General features: G+C 33.9%; 1 protein-coding gene across 2 annotated transcripts in view; it reads right to left on the bottom strand.

Moving 5' to 3' along the window:
• The window catches only part of ALKBH1 (alkB homolog 1, histone H2A dioxygenase), a 38,015-nt gene that overhangs the window by 14,943 nt on the left and 5,357 nt on the right, over window positions 1-17,715 (bottom strand). The window contains exon 3 of one of the 2 annotated variants that reach the window (XM_074289884.1): window positions 9,846-9,975. In XM_074289884.1, the coding sequence (XP_074145985.1) occupies window positions 9,846-9,975 (130 nt within the window). Of the gene's footprint in view, window positions 1-9,845; window positions 10,009-17,715 lie in introns of both variants that reach the window. The other variant, XM_074289883.1, reaches the window with a different exon arrangement.

Here is a 17,715-nt window from a genome sequence, read left to right as displayed (position 1 = left end):
AGTTATCAAACTGTGTATACTGTTTGATCCAGCTGCGTTACTACTAGGCTTATATCCCAAAGAGATTTTAAAGAAGGGAAAGGGACCTGTATGTGCAAAATGTTTGTGGCAGCCCTCTTTGTAGTGGCAAGAAACAGGAAACTGAATGGATGCCCATCAGTTAGAGAATGACTGAATAAATTGTGGTATATGAATGTTATGGAATATAATTGTTCTGTAAGAAATGACCAGCAGGATGAATACAGAGAGGCTTGGAGAGACTTACATGAATTGATACTAAGTTAAATGAGCAGGACCAGGAGATCATTATACACAGTAATAAGACCATACAATGATCAATTCTGATGGACATAGCTCTCTTCAACAATGAGATGATTCAAATCAGTCCCAATTGTTCAGTGATGAAGAGAGTCATCTACACCCAGAGAGAGGACTGTGGGAACTGAGTGGACCACAACATAGCATTATCACTCTTTCTGTTATTGTTTGCTTGCATTTTTTGTTTTCCTTCTCAGGATTTTTTTTTCTTTCTAGATCTGATTTTTCTTATGCAGCCAAGATAACTGTATAAATATGTATACATATATTGAATTTAACATATATTTTAACATATTTAACATGTATTGGACTACCTGCCATCTAGGGGAGATAGTAGGGGGGAGGAGAGGAAATTTTAGAACAGAAGGTTTTGCAAGTGTCAATGATGAAAAAATTACCCATGGCTATGCTTTGTAAATAAAAAGGTATGAAGTCTTAGATGAGGACAAATTACATGAATTTGTCAAATTTCCAAATTGAATGAACTCAAATTTGATATTAATTTTTAAAATATTTTTTTAATGAGCAAAATTCTGTTTTCTCTTTCCTATTTTCCCTATCCCCCAAAATAACACAACAAAACCTTTGTAACAAAGATGTATATTCAAGCAAAACAAATCATTTTTATTAGTCACAGCCAAAAAATTTATCAAATTTTATACCTTCACTCCATCATCTATATGTCAGGAGGTGTGTAGCATGCTTCATCATTAACCTCTAGAATCATGGTTGGTTGATTATTGTAAAAAGTTAAGTCCTTTAATGTTTTTTCCTTTATGCAATGCTGTTACTATAAATTTTTCTCCTGGCTCTGTTCTTTTCATTCTGTATCACTTTGCATAAATCTTAGATTTTTTTTTGAAACAATTCCTCCTTTCATTTCCTACAACTTAAGAATACTCCATTTCCTTTATATGCCAAAATGTGTCCAGCCATTTCCAAATGATTTTCTGATAGATCCTCTATCTTAGTTTCCAATTCTTTGACACTATCCACAGAATAGCTATAATCAATTGGAGAATGGCTGAATAAATTGTGGTATAAGAAAGGACCAACAGGATGATTTCAGAAAGGCTTGGAGAGACTTACATGAACTGATGCTGAGTGAAATGAACAGGACCAGGAGATCATTATACACTTCAACAACAATACCATATGACGATCAATTCTGATGGATGTGGCCATTTTCAACAATGAGATGAACCAAATCAGTTCCAACAGAGCAGTAATGAACTGAACCAGCTACACCCAACAAAAGAACTCTGGGAAATGACTATGAACCACTACATAGAATTCCCAATCCCTCTAATTTTGTCCACCTACATTTTGGATTTCCTTTACAGGCTAATTGTACAACTATTTCAAAGTCCAATTCTTTTTGTATGGCAAAACAACTTCCTGGACATGTATACATATATTGTATTTAATTTATACTTTAACATATTTAACATGTATTGGTCAACCTACCATCTGGGGGCTGGGGAAGGAGGGGAAAAATTAGAACAGAAGGTTTGGCAATTGTCAATGTTGTAAAATTACCCATGCATATATGTGGTAAATAAAAACTATTAAAAAAAAAATAAATAAAATAATTGGAAGGCCAAAAAAAAAAAAAAAAAAAAAGAACTGCTATAAATAATTTTGTTTCCATGGGTACTTTTCTGCTTAATCTTTTTGGGGTAGAGACTGAGTAGCTTCAGTGGGTCAAAGGGGATATCTAGTTTAATAACTGGGAAAGTAAACACTTATATTTGATGAATATGGTATAAAGACAGTGAGGATATAAAAGAAATATGAAATATAGTCTGTCCTTGAGAAATTTAAAATCTAAATAGTAGATTTAGAAGAAAGAAGAGAGGGTAGAACAAAAGTACAGCAATGACCATGAGCATTATAGTTTTTGAGAAACAAAAGACCAGCTCTGTTTCCAGAGATGTAAAAGAAAAACATTTCATTCTCTGCCATTTCCTTTCCCTTCAGTCTTCAATCTTTTCCCAACATCAGAGTCTTTTCCAATAAGTCCTGTCTTCTCATGTGGCTAAAACAGATTTGAAAAGTCTTAGAAGAACCTAGTTCTTTCACACTCTACTTAGTCCTAAAATTGCAACAGAAAGAACAATGATAAAGAAAATAAAAGAGAAAAAGCAATAAGGACTGTGTAAGAAGACGACAAAGAAGTGCAGAGGCTAAAAACCTGTGCTCTAAAAGAATACAGCTTGAGTAGTCTGAGAAGGATTCATGGTGGAGGACCTACTCATGGTGTAGGTAGAACAGATGAGATTTAGATAAATAAGATCTAACATTTCCTGAATGTTTATACTCAAGTAACTAGGAACTTGATTAGATTCAAGAATTAATCAAAGAGATATTCCCTTCTCTCATACAATAGATATTCCAGGATGTACATGTGCACACCCATGATGTGGAGCAGAAAGAAACAAAAACTAAGAGATATTGTGAATCTAGAAAAGTCAACATCTGACATGAGAGAAAAAATTTTGGTAGTTCTGAGACACCAACCTACTGCAAAACCTACTAGTTGACCAGTATGGTTAGGATATAAACAACTATAGATTACAATTTGTATACTACAGAAAACAATTCCTATTTAATGGCTAAATTTAAAAAAATGTGGTACAAATTGCAATATATAGTTTAAGTTAAATCAGTATCTGTATAGATTAAAAATTTATGAGAAGGCAAAGAAAGATTTGTTGGTGCCCTCCTCTGGAAAGCTAAAGAACACACTGTACTCTAATTTAGACCTCAACTACATATCTGCAGCTTTTCAAAGATCTTTCGCATCTGTATTAGGGTAGTAAGTGAGGCTTTTTTGTTAATGTTGATTACAAATATGGCTCAAGGGGCAGCTAAGTGGCACAGTGGATAGAGCACCAGTCTTGAATTCAGAGGACCTGATTTCAAATCTGGTCTCAGATACTTAACACTTCCTAGCTGTGTGACCTTGGGCAAGTCACTTAACCCCAGCCTCAGGAAAAAAACCAAACAAATATGGCTCCAGTGAGACTAAGATGTCCTACAGAGTTGATTTCCTCTGCTTCTCTCTCAAAACTCCTGATTTGTTTTTTTTTTTTTTTAATGGCATTTTATTTTTCCAAATACATGTAAAGATAGCTTTCAACATTCACTTTCACAAAACCTTGGGTTTTATTTTTTTCTTTCTCTTCTCTTTCCACAAGACTGCAAACAATCTAATATAGGTTAAATTGTGTGCTATTTTTTGAAACATATTTCCACATTTGTCATACTGAGCAAAAAAGAAAAAGGTCAGGTCAAAAGGGAAAAAAAAATAAGTGAACAAACAACTAGAAAAAAGGTGAAAATATTATGCTTTGATCCACATACAGTCTTCAGAGTTTTCTCTCTGGATACGGATATCCCTTTTCTAACACAAGTTTATTGGAATTACCTTGAATCACCTCAGGGTTGAAATGAACTAAGTTCCAACACAGATTTATACCTCTTGATTTATCACTTGATTTATACCTTTAAGACAGAAAATAAAGCTATTTTAAAAAGGATGATGATTTCATATATAACAAAAGTTTTCAAAATAGAGAAAAGATTATGAAAATAAATGACACTGGAATTTAAGGATAGAATATATACATTGATACTTAAGATGAAACTGAGCTGGTAAGCATGTATGGGAACTAAAATGGCCCTTTATTTTTTTTTTTTCATTCTTTTATTATTATTTTTTTAAATTATAACTTTATTGACAGAACATATGCATGGGTAATTTTTTTTACAACCTTATCCCTTGCACTCAATTCTATTCTGACTTTTCCCTTCCCTTCCTCCACCCCCACCCCTAGATGGCAGGCAGTCTTATACATATTAAATGTTATAGTATATCCTAGATATAATATATGTATGCAGAACCATACAGTTCTCTTGTTGCACAAGAAGAATTGGATTCAGAAGGTAAAAATAACCTGGAAAGAAAAACAAAAATGCAAGTAGTCCATATTCATTTCCCAGTGTTCCTTCTCTGGGTATAGCTGATTCTATCCATCAATGATCAATTGGAACTGAATTAGATCTTCTCTTTGTCAAAGATATCCACTTCCATCAGAATACATCCTCATACAGTGTTATTGTTGAAGTGTAAAATGCTCATTTCACTCAGCATTATACACTTCAACAGTAATACTGTATGAGGATGTCTATACTCAGTTTTACTTTATTGTTCTTTTCACTTACATTGTTGTAGTTTGTTATTTTCTTGGTTATCTTTATTTCATTTTGCACTTGTTCTGTAAGTTTTCTTTTGAGTTCTTCATAGTTATTATTTCTTATAATAGAATAATATTCCACATTATGTATTTGCTATGATGTTTTAGTATTGCTGTCACTGGGTTCCTACTTTGTTTCTAAGTTTTTGCTATCACAAAAGGTGGTGCTTCGAATATTTTGATGTATATGAGAATCTTTCTTTCTGTCTTTAAATTCCTTAGGGCTAAACGTCTAAAAGTGTTATCTCAGGGTCAAGAGTGTGGACATTAATACACTTTTTGAAAAAGATTAATTCCAGACTACTTTCTAGAATGGTTGGATTAGTACAAATATGTAACAGGATGCCTATCTTTCCAAAGCCCTTACAAAATTGCTTCTTTACATATTTTATCTTACATTAACTCCTGGGGAGCTCCTGGGAGTTAATGCTGCATGGCTAATACACTAAGGAAAATGCCAAGGTCCTAAGGAGCAGAGGACCTCCTCCTCTGAGCTCACGTGAGTACTGAGAGTCCTAAAGAATTACTTTTTTGAAGTTGTATTTTCATGCTTCCAGGTTAGCTCCAATAAGGATCAGGATAGATGTTCTGAGGGGAAGTAGAAGAATGTAGGCTGGGGAAAATTTAAGAGTGGATAATTTTTTTCCAGAAAAAAAACTTTTCAACATCTGAGCGTCTCTCCAATCTGGATGATCAAAAGAGAGGCTGAACAAAAATGATCATTTTGAAGGAATAATTTGAAGAAATAAAATAATTTGAAAAAATAAAGGATGGGATTCATTCTTTAGAAAGTGATCAGATTAGCTGACTTCTGAGATCCCCCCTCTGACTCTATGATTCTAATCTCTAGCATCTATGAATGTAGTACCTGAAAAAGTATTAGAAGATTTGTCACCAATGGGGAGTAAGCCTGCTTCTTTCTTCCTTCTTCCAAAGTAATTTTTTTAAAAAGAAAAAATTTAACCAGAAAATTCCTTCTTATGAAAAAAATGAAGAAAATAAAATTTCAAAGAGGCAAAACCCCTCAAAACCCAAGAATTAGAAAACCACTGTTGTAGTGAATAAAATGTATTGCCAAAAACACAAGAAGGAAGAAAAATAGGTTCTCCCACTGTTTTGAGAGTAAAGGGCTCGTTTTATAAGTTGTAGTCACCAAAAGCTGGCAAATTTGGGGATTATTATAATGTATGTAAAATCACTAAGCTTGTACAAGTCCCTAGTTCTATTAAGAAAAAAAAAATTTTTTTCCTGAGGTAATTGGGGTCAAGTGACTTGCCCAAGGTCACACAGCTAGGCAGCGTTAAGTGTCTGAGGCTAGATTTGAACTCAGGTCCTCCTGATTTTAGGGATGATGCTGGATCCACTGCACCACCTACCGGCCTCCCCCATCTATTTTTTTTTATGGGAAAAGAAAGATTTCTTGGGGGCACTTTCTTTGTCTTCAGGTATAATATAAACTCCTTACCTTGAAATTTAAAGCTCTTCATAATATGGCTCCAATGTAATATATACAGGTTTATTTCATTATTTCACAGTACACTCTCTAAGTTTCAGCTAAACTGGCCCATCTGCTGTTTTTCAAACTTGGCTTTTCATTTCCTGTCTCTGTAACTGACCAGAGACTATTGCCCAGTGTTTGCTATATATTCCTTTTTTATTTCCAACTTTTAGAACTCTAATCTTTCTCCAAGACTCTTGTGCCCCCTCCTATAGAAAATCATTCCTGAGAACCTCTACTTTTCAGCCCTAGTTGTGAAATGTTCTATCCTATCTCAGATGATTACATATATATTTATCTGTTTCTCCATTATATGCACTCAGAAGGCTGTAAAATCCTATTTATTATTTTTTTGGTATCCTCAATGCCTAGAATATACCCTGCACAATCTTGTTAAGACTGTATTACGGGGGCAGCTAGATGGCAAAAAGTAAAAACAAAAAGCTGGTAAACAATAAAAAAGGTGAAAATATTATGTAGTTTACTCAAAGCCATTGGAACTGGCCTGAATTTCCTCTTTGTTGAAAAGAGCCACGTCCATCAGAACTAATCATCACATATTCTTGTTGATGCCCTGTACAATAATCTGGTTCTACTCACTTCATTCAGTAAGTCTCTCCAGGTCTTTCTGAAATCATCCTGCTGATCATTTCTTATATAGAACAATAATATTCCATAATATTCATATACCATAATTTATTCAGCCATTCTCCAACTGATGGGCATCCAGTTTCCAGTTTCTTGCCACTACAAACATTTTTTTGCAGCCCATGTGGGTCCTTAAAGGTTCTTCTGGGATTTGGCCAGTATTAAGTGTAAATACTTCCAGGTTAGGTCCTCTGAAACAGCAAGCCAGAAGGCCAAAAGCTTACTGGGCTGGGAGATAGCCTTTTAAAAATCAAAGAAATTGAAGAAAAAATGAAAAATCATAAAGGACCCACATCTGTAAAAATATTTGTAGTAGCTCTTTTTGTGGTGGCAAAGAATTGGAAAATGAGTAGATGCCCCATTAACTGGGGAATGGATAAATAAGTTATGGTATATGAAAATAATGGAATATTCTTATTCTACAAAAAAAATGATGAACAGGCTGATTTCTAGAAATGCCCTGAAAGAATTATATGAATTGATGCTGAGCAAAACAAACAGAACCAAGAATACATTTATACATAGTAACAGTAAGATTATGTGATGATCAACTATGAAAGACTTGATTCTTCTAAGCATTTCAGTGATTCAAGGCAATCTAAATAAACTCTGCATGTCATCCACATTCAGAGAGAATTATGGATACTGAATGTAAATCAAGATGCTAAATTTACCTTTTTTTTTCCCCCTTCTGTTTTTTTTTTTTTTTCTCCCCTCTCTTGGGGTTTTCCCCTTTGTTCTGATTTTTATCTCCCAACATGGTTTATGAAGAAATGTATTTAAAAATAAATGAATGTAGATGTATAACCAGAAAAGAAATAAAAAATTAAAAGAAAAACTATATTTGGAGAACAGATCAAGAAGAAGAAGCATAAGAATAATTGGACTCCCTGAAAGCTATGGCCAAAAACAAAAAAAGAACCTTGATACAATATTACAAAAAATAAAGAAAATTGTCCTAAAGAGATAGAAGGGGGGAAAATAGAAATAGGAAAAACATCCATAAATTACCACTTGAAAGAGAGCCTACTGGAAAACATACAGGAACATCATTGCTAAATTTCAAAATGCCCAGATCAAAAAACCAATTTTACTAGCAACAACAAAAACCAATCCAAATATTCTGGAGCTACAATTAGCGTAACACAGATTTATCAGGGACTACAATAAAAGCCTGCAGGTCCTGGAATGCTATATATTGACAATTAAAAGAACTAGGATCGAACTGAAAATATTATTTCCAACAAAATTAAGTATAATATTGACTAAAAACAACCAATTAACTGTCAGATTTTCAAGAGTTTATTGTAAACAAAATTTGATATGTAGGAGACAACATCAAAGACTAATTTCAAGGGACTCAAGAAGGACAAACTGTTAGAACAAGATAAAACAGTAATTTATGTTATATATATGAAGTTCTATAGACACAAAAGCATTAAATTGGGGAAGAGGGCTGATAGTTATGAAATCCTACTCACATAGGGATAAGTAAGAAACAATACATATATGTTCCTAGAAGGAATGAGAATTCCTAGAAGGGTGGGAATAGGATAAGATGGGGTATAGAAGGGTATATAGGTTAATGGAGTGGGATAAATTGTGTAGATTAATAGGAGTAGGATAAAAAAGGAGGGAAAGGATAAGAGTAGATAGAGGATAAAGGAGGGATCCCTGGGTGGGGGAAGGTTAAGTAAAAGAAGGCAAGTTAACTCCCAGAAGTAAAGTAAAATAATTAGCAGATATAAGAAACTAGAGACATACACTAACACAATAACAATGATCAGAAGTAGAATTTATTAGAAAAAAAGAAGTAAGTAGTAATCATTGATTTCAAAGTCAAAGTTAAAAAACATTCAATCAAAGGAAAGAAATCTATATTATATGTCAGTCATATTAATACTATTTTAGATATGTGTGTATGTAGTATGTAGGAGTGTGCATATGTGTATACACATAAATATATCAATCCTTAACTCTACCCTTCTTGGGGGAAGTAGGAGGAAGAAAGAGGAAAAAAATAGTAAAAAGTTCATAACAGAGAACAAAATTTCTTTCTTAAGGACCAGGCCTTGAACCAAAACCAATCAGATTCTAATTGGCCACCAGTAAGTCCCAAGCTAAGCCCTATTTGATCATTGTTTGGGTCAGACAGACTCAGATTGAATGTAAAGAGCAGTCATTTCTGCTTTGGCCAGAAACTCTGAGGGTCTTCTCTTCCCAAATAAATTCATTCATTCATTTATTTAATTTTTTGGACTGTTTGAATTTCCTCAATCGTTACTTAGCCTTAATCACTAAATGAGTGTGGCCTGAGTTAAACAGAAACTGATAGAAGACCTTAGCTTAAAAAGACCAGTCTCCCAATTCATTCTGGGCCATCTCCAGTCATTCTCATCTATATCTGATCACCAGACCCAGATGGCTCTAAAGGGAAAGTGATGCAGGTGACCTTGCATAGCTTTCCTTAAATCCAATTCACCTGCATGTCCTGGCTTCATCTCCTTGATATCATGGTTCTTTTCAGGAATGAAGAACAAACAAAAATGACAATAAATACAATGTTTTCTATTATTAAATAAGTTTTCTTGAAATGGCAATTTATTGTTTCATGTTCTGAAGGGTATATGATAAATTTTTTTTTCCTTTTTGTATTTTCTATTTGTTTTAAATAAATACATTTAAAAAAAGTTATCTTTGTTTCTATTATAAATAGTAAGCCATACAGTCAGGAAACTGCTATATTTATTCATATCACTAATGGAGGATACAAAAGCTTCTTCTGCAAGAGAGCAAAATGTGACATATTGTGCCCTGGCAGGCCCCAATTAGCTTATTTTCTCAGTCTCCTGAAAAGGTGAGTAAAATATTGCAAGAGTTACACTTGACAAAGAGTTGCTCTTATGACTGTTGTTTTTTTCCCCAAAATGATAACTAAAACAAAGCTCCTATCTAAATGCATTTTGAGGAAATAAAATTATAAGAATACTTGCTTAGAATCAGGAAAGGTCAGATGAGAAATTATTAACCACCTTTGCTGCAGTACTATTTGTAGAAGAAAGGAAGCAGTTCCTCAAAGGTCTGAGACAGATTATTATGAATATTTATGAAATTAACCTTACCTCAGGAGCTCCTGGCTCTGTCCCCAGAGATCCGGGATCTCTTCTGCAACCATGTGCTTGTCCAGGTTACAGACATTGGGTTTCTTGGAGTAAAGCTTAAGGCACTGCTTCACCCAGTGACGCTGATAACCTGGAAGGAAGGGGTTTGGGATAAAAATAAATCCTGTAGGAATAGAAGAGAAAATAAGGAAATCCCATTAATGGTTGCTTACTTGTCTTGAGAGCCTCCATAAATAACCCTGTTACAGCTCTTTAAATCAATTGGACCCATATAAACTCTGATGACTGGATGAATTCTTTAATTCTCACTTTTTGTGTTATTCTCCAGTGCAAGTATTTCATGACAAATATCAAATCAACTCAAATATTCATTTTTATTTCAGTTTGTCCACACATTGCCCAGAAAGCTTTCAAAAAGAAACTATCAATAGCCCTTTGAGATTTAGGCACATCCAACTTTAATTTCTCATTTCATTTCTTCTATGCAGAGAAAATTTTTATAAAACTGGAATTCTTAACTATTTTTTGGTATTATGGACCCTTTTGCTTATGGGTGAAACCCATGAATGTCTTCTCAGAATAATGTTTTACAATGTATAAAATACAAAGAATTACAAAGATAACCAATTATATTGAAAAACATATCAAAAAACAAAACAAAAAAACAATCTATGTTCACATAACCCAGGTTAAGAATCTCAGATAAAGCAAAAGTATGAAGGACAACACGAACACTTGTATCCTAGTAGTTGATTGTTGCTTTGTTCTCAAAGAGGACTAAAATGACATCACTATGTTAGAGTTGAGTGTGTCTGAATGTGGTTGTGGCTGATCAGACCAATATGAGCTTGGAATGCTATGAACATTTGGAGTGACTTCTTTACTTGTGTATCTTGTATATCATTTGAGCTAAATCAATTCTGCTTTTCTCATAGAGCATAGCACCTTCCCTGATGAGGGCACACCATGCCGGACAGTCCTGTACTGGTGTCTTCCATGCCATACAATTAATTCTAAAGTTCTTAAAGACCTTTTGTTTCCTTGCATTGCTTTTTCTGACCAACTTGTGAGCATTTTCCCTGGGTGAGTTCTCCCTGAAAATCTTTTTGGCAAGTATATTTGTGACATTTGGACAAAATGGCTAGTTTAGTTTGAGAAAGGATTTTTCAGTGTCTGGCAGCTCATCCTGCCAGGTGATCTTCAGAATCTTCCTGAGACAATTTAAATGAAAGTGATTCAGTTTCCTGCATGATGCTGGTATACTGTTCAGGCTTCACAGTTATAAAACAATGATGTCAGCACAACGATTCTGAAGACTTTCAATTTGGATAGTCAGTCTAATTCTTCTTTCCCACAATGGAAGGTTTTCAGTGGGCTTGTGTGCTTTTTCTCTTACCCCACACCCCATCTTATCTACTATCCTTTCGCAGTTGTGGTGGGTGTTTCGCTCTGGCGTGTGCACAGAATGTTCCTTTTATCCTGGTAAAAGAATATTGAATTTGGGGATTTCAGTTCAGATCTTAATTCCTGTTATGACGTCAGGCAAACTACTTTGCTACTCTAGATTCAGTTTTCTCATTCCTAAAACAAGGAGTTTCGACTAAAAGATTTTTGAGGTTCCTTCCAAACTTACATTTATGAACTTTATGATCCTATGATACCATATTATAGAAGTTCTCAATTTGGATAAATTGACTAAGATCTTAAGCTGCTTACTCATGATGGAGTTGATGAGATCTTGTTTCACCAATTCCATGTTAGCAAGGAAATGAAGCAGACCTGACAAATTGGCCCTACTTTAATCTATTTATTTTAAAATAATGCTGTAGGGCAAGGTAATTAGAAATATGCATAAATGACCTCTAGTCTAGCAGACTAGAATGATAATTGAATTTTCTAACCTAAACTAATTGTTAAGTAAGTTCTCCATGCCTAGATTGGCTGATGACTCTTCCTATAGCAAGTATCTCATTTCAAAAGAGGAGTGAGTCTCCTAATTCAGACTCCCTTTTCTCTTTCCCCTGTGCTCATTGGCTGATGATTAGGGCATGATTTGATTCTTTGGTCTATTCTATAATCTGAGAAACTTCCTAATTGCATAAAGGGCTTATGAGTCTTCTTTTCACATTCTTGCCTAATTACTAATTTATGCTATCTTTCAGAAGGCAAAAATAAGGAAATGCAAAAAGTGAAAATTAAAAAAAATCTCCCATAGGAATTTCAAACTTAAGATGTTAAAAATAAAATGTATCTTCACCCCATTTGAGCTCCATTAAAATACTATATTTCTCAAACCATTCTCCAATTGATAAATGGTCAAAGGATGTGAACAGACAATTCTCAGATGATGAAATTGAAACTATATCCACTCATATGAAAAAGTGTTCCAAATCATTATTGATCAGAGAAATGCAAATTAAGACAACTCTGAGATACCGCTACACACCTGTCAGATTGGCTAAGAAGACAGGAACAAATAATGATGAATGTTGGAGGGGATGTGGGAAAGCTGGGACACTGATACATTGTTGGTGGAGTTGTGAAAGAATCTGGCCATTTTGGAGAGCAATCTGGAACTATGCCCAAAAAGTTATCAAACTGTGCATACAATAGATAGACAGTAGTGCTAACAATTTACACCAGCATTGCTGTTATTGGGCTTATATCCCAAAGAAATACTGAGGAGGGGAAAGGGACCTGTATGTCCCAAAATGTTTGTGGCAGCTCTTTTTGTTGTAGCTAGAAACTGGAAGATGAATGGATGTCCATCAATTGGAGAATGGTTGGGTAAATTATGGTATATGAAGGGTATGGAATATTATTGCTCTGTAAGAAATGACCAGCAGGAGGAATACAGAGAGGCTTGGAGAGACTTACATCAACTGATGCTGAGTAAAATGAATAGAACCAGAAGATCGCTGTACACCTCAGTGCTGTATGAGGATGTGTTCTGATGGAGGTGGATATCTTCAACATAAAGAAGATCTAACTCACTTCCAGTTGATCAATGATGGACAGAAATAACTACACCCAGAGATGGAACACTGGGAAGTGAATGTAAATTGTTAGCACTACTGTCTATCCACCCAGGTTACTTACAACTTCGGAATCTAATACTTAACGTGCAACAAGAAAATGGTATTTACACACATATATTGTATCTGGGTTATATTGTAACATATGTAAAATGTATGGGATTGCCTGTCATTGGGGGGAGGGTGTGGAAGGATAATTTGGAAAAATGAATACAAGGGATAATATTATAAAAAAAAATTCTAAATAAAAAAAAATAATATATTTCTGTTGAGGTTACCATTCTCCCAGTTACTCCCAGATTTGCACTTTGGGAGCCATCCTTAATCGTTCCTCTACCCTCACCTCTTATATCCAACCAGCTGATAATTGTGTTCAATCTTAACGTTTCAGTTTTCATATTTATCTCCTTTTTCTCTACCCATACAAGTTCAGAATTTTGTCTTCCCATCTAAACTACTTTATAACCTTCTTAATAATTCATCCACTTTTAGTATCTCTCTTCTCTATTCCATTTTCCATATAGCTGCCAATCTTCCTAAGTCACTACTTTTTTTTTTTTTTTTTTTTGATGAGGCAACTGGGGTTAATTGACTTGCCTAGGGGCAAAACAGCTAGGACATGTTAAGTTTCTGAGACCACATTTGAATTCAGGTCCTCCTTACCTCAGGGCTGGTGCTCTACTGCGCCATCTAGCAACCCCAGTCACTACTTTTTTTAAACTTCAAGACTGGTGCCCTATTGTCCTTAGGATGAAATCAAATCCTTTATATAAATATAAAACTTAAAGGTTTTCCACAATATGGTTCCAATCTACTTTTCCAGACTTCTTTCATATAAACTCCATGATCCAAATAGATGAATAGGTGTTTCCTGAACTTGACTATTTCTGGTCTTTGTTCAAACTAGTAGTCCCCTATGCCTGAAGTTCATTTTTCTGAGCTTATGTATTCTCTTCTAGCAAATCTTCCTCATTCCCAGTTCCCATTCATCCAGGTAGTGAATTTTATCTCTTGAAATTACTTTACATATGTTATAAACCTATCTCCTTCCCTCCAAGGAAACTTTAACGTTTTTGAAGCAATGGCTGTTTCATTTCTCCTAGCATAGTGCCTTGTACGTGGTTGATGTAATAAAAGTTAGCTGAATTTGTTGAAAACACAATATAATATCTCTCCAAACAGACATAAATACAAGTTCTTTATAGAGGACATTTAGCTCAAGCTCCCTTCCAATACTATATCCACTATACAATATCTCTGGAAATTATCAGAAGACAATTTAACATTATATTTCTAAACCTCCAAAAATATCTTAACAGCAATAGTTTTCATGACAGTTATTCAGGAGTTTATTTATATTTATGACTAAAGTATCCACACAAAATGACATGAAAGAGGCCATGGATTACTTTATAATCAACATAGCATTCTGACTATGAATCAAATGTCCAACAAAATTGGGTATCAGTTGGTATCAAGGAAAAGCACATGTAACTAAAGATATGCACCAAGACTATAGAAATGAAAACTATTTCAGAATTCTACTGTCTAGGTAGAACAGTGTTTAATGATCTATAGGTGAAAGAAATAAAGAATAAAATGAAAGCTGTTGGGATGAATATATAAATTGCATATATGAGTTAATTATGTATGCAAGTATCTGGTAAGCATAAAAATGCTTACTATAAGAAAAACAAAATACATTTTATAAGGACAATTTAAAATGTTTATGGAATGCTAGGAAATATCAAGAAAGCACACAAAACCTGGTATGCCACAAAATGCAACTGTTAGTACTGAGCAAAGGATTAAAGAATCTACAAAGAAACAAAAGCAGAGCATCAAAAGTTAAAGGGCAGGGGGCAGCTAGGTGGCGCAGTAGATAGAGCACCAGCCTTGAATTCAGGAAGACCCGAGTTTAAATCTGGTCTCAGACACTTAACACTTCCTAGCTGTGTGACCCTGGGCAAGTCACTTAACCCCAGCCTCAGGGGAGGAAAAAAAAAAAGTTAAAGGGCATTTCTCAGGTATATGAGGATATAAAGTGTCAGAAGAATAATTAAAAGATTTCTTCAGTTAACCTAAAACAAAGATATTGTTAGTAACAGAAATAGAAAATATTAAAATACATATTTAAAGGATATCATTTAAAGTATTTCCTCTATAACTACACTTTGCATATTTATATCAGGTCTTTTTATGAAAGACTTTAATGGATCTGTGAGCTCAGTGGGTATTTGAATTGGTACATAATCCACTTTACTTCTTATACATATTCTGTCAGCTTTCAAAAAAGATCCAGTCAAGATGCTCCAGGTTTTCTTCTAGGTCTTATGATATTTAGTGGGTAGTAATCTGTTTCTTAGGCTACCCCATCTGTTATCCTTTGTTCTTTCTAGTGGACCAGCCCATTATATAACATCTCTTACTTTCTCAGCTTAGATCATCATTGGAAACATGCTGCTGCAGTATACCAAAGATCATGACACATCTTTCCATTGTCCTTTGGGTATTGTGTTCTTAGGTTATTAAAAAAAAAAAAAAAAAAAAAAAATGAGTCTTTGAGTCAGAAAGCAGGCTGAGATCACTGAAAGTACTATGTAATTTCCCAAATGTAATCCAACCTATTCTTTTTCTTCTGATGAAGATCTTCAAGAGATAATATTTGAGAAGTATTTAGCACAATGTTAGGCACATACTAACTACTTAATAAATGTCTGTTCTCTTCTCCATCATCCCTACTTTAAAAAAAATTCTGGGACCAGTTAATTTTCAATGTGCAAGGTCAATGCCCCAAAGAACTGATAAGATTAACTTAATGAATTATTTCAATAGCATGAAATAATATGAGCAATAGTCATTTTTTCATCTACTTAGTTTTTCAATATTGCTTTTTTATTTTAATTAAAGGTTCCCCCCCCAAAAAATTCATTTTTTCTTTCTGCCATCTCCCTTTATTCTCAGTTTAAAAAAAAACAAAATTTCTGTAGCAGATGTTTACTGAAGCAAAATAAAAATAAATTTCTTCATTGACCAGGTATATAAAATGTCTTATTTTATTCTCTGAAACCATCACTTCTTTGGCAGAAGATGAGCAGAATGCTTTATCACTGGTTTGCTAGGTACTCTGGAATTAAAATTGGCCATTGAATTAATCCAAGTTCTTAAGTCTTTCAAAGTTGTTTACTTAAATATTGTTGTTACTGTACTGCTCTCCTGGTTCTATTCACTTTACTCTGCATCAGTTCATAAGTTTTTTTGGAATTGTAACTTGCATCATTTTTTATATCATAATACTAGCCCATTATATTCATATACTATAATTAGATCATCCATACCTTCATAAAAAAAAGCTATATGTATTTTTTTATATAGGAGATCTTTTACTTTAGAGTCCTAGAGTATACTAATAGCATTGGATCACAGGGTATGTATAATTTAATAAATTTTGAGACAGAGTGACAAACTGCTTTCCAGAACTGTTGTACCAATTCAAATTTCTATCAAAAAATGAATTACTGCATTTTTCCAATGCAGCTCTTCTAATATTTGTCATTTTCTCTTTTTTTAAATCACTTTGTCAATCTGTCAATCTGACAGAACCTCAGAATTTCTTAAATTTACATTTTCCTTATTATTAGTGATTTAGAATATTTGTTCACATGTTATTGATAGCTTGGATTTCTTCCTTTTCAAATACTTTGGCCATTTATCAACTAGGAAAAGTGGGTTAATTTCTTGACCCAGAATTTCATTAAGAAAGTCTGTATTGCTTTACCTGAAACTAAAACAAACAAATAAAAAAACCCAATCCCAGACTTATTCCTGCAAATTATGCATATAAGCATAACTAGCTTTTAAAAATATATCTATTTTCTTCTTTTGTACAACTGATAAAAATATAGATTCAATTTTGTTATATTTAAATTAATTCAATTTCTTTTAGAAATAGGATAGAAAATTTCTCCCAAATATATTATAATCTTTAAAGTGCACAAGGGCCCAATTATTGTGGAAGATAGGTATTTTCACTTGATTACTCACTTTATTGATTTCTCTATTTTTATTCTATCTACAAACTTAATTTTTTCTGCTTGTCATCTTCTACAGGCATGATAAGAATTCAAAATTCTAGACTCTACACAGTACTCAATGCTTTCTTTGTATTCTGGTATCACCAACTATTTTAAGTTGCCATTCCAGTCTGAGGGGATAAGGAAAAAAAAAGAATGCATGCAGAATTTGGGATGGAAATAAGGAATAGTATTATATCCTCCATAAAGCCTCTACTGCAATGAAGGTGAAGGTTAATAAGGCAGAAGAGCCAGAAGTTTGGGAAAGTATCTATTGTAAAGGAACTTATCATAGATATTTGCCTTTCCTTTAGCAAATACTCTTTGGCATATGAGTCAGAGATTGCTGACTTCTAATATATGTATTTTGATCAATCAACAAGTACTTATTTAATTGCCTCCTACATATCAGGTATTGTGTTAGGCACTGGGGATCTAGGTAAAAAGAATGAAACAATTATTACTCTTTTCTAAGTCAAGGGAGGCAGAACGGCAGCATGAATAGAGTACTGGTTTTAAAGTCAAGAAAACCTGAATCGGCATTTTGGCTGTTTGCTGGGCAAGTCACTGCTTTAGATAAATCTCTAAGAGAATTAGTTTCAGAGAAGGTACCAAAATATATTAGTAGTGGAGTCTCTCTGGGAGAGCCTTATACAAAGAAATCAAAGCCAGAATTTTAGACTAAATTTTGCAAGGGGATTATGTGTGTCTGTCTATCTCATTACCTGATTCCTCACTGACTGTACCTCATCTAGAGCAGGG

This window comes from Sminthopsis crassicaudata, chromosome 2, assembly GCF_048593235.1.
Source record: "Sminthopsis crassicaudata isolate SCR6 chromosome 2, ASM4859323v1, whole genome shotgun sequence".
In the NCBI taxonomy this organism is placed as follows: Eukaryota; Metazoa; Chordata; class Mammalia; order Dasyuromorphia; family Dasyuridae; genus Sminthopsis; species Sminthopsis crassicaudata.
This window is presented reverse-complemented; position numbering and strand designations above follow the sequence as displayed.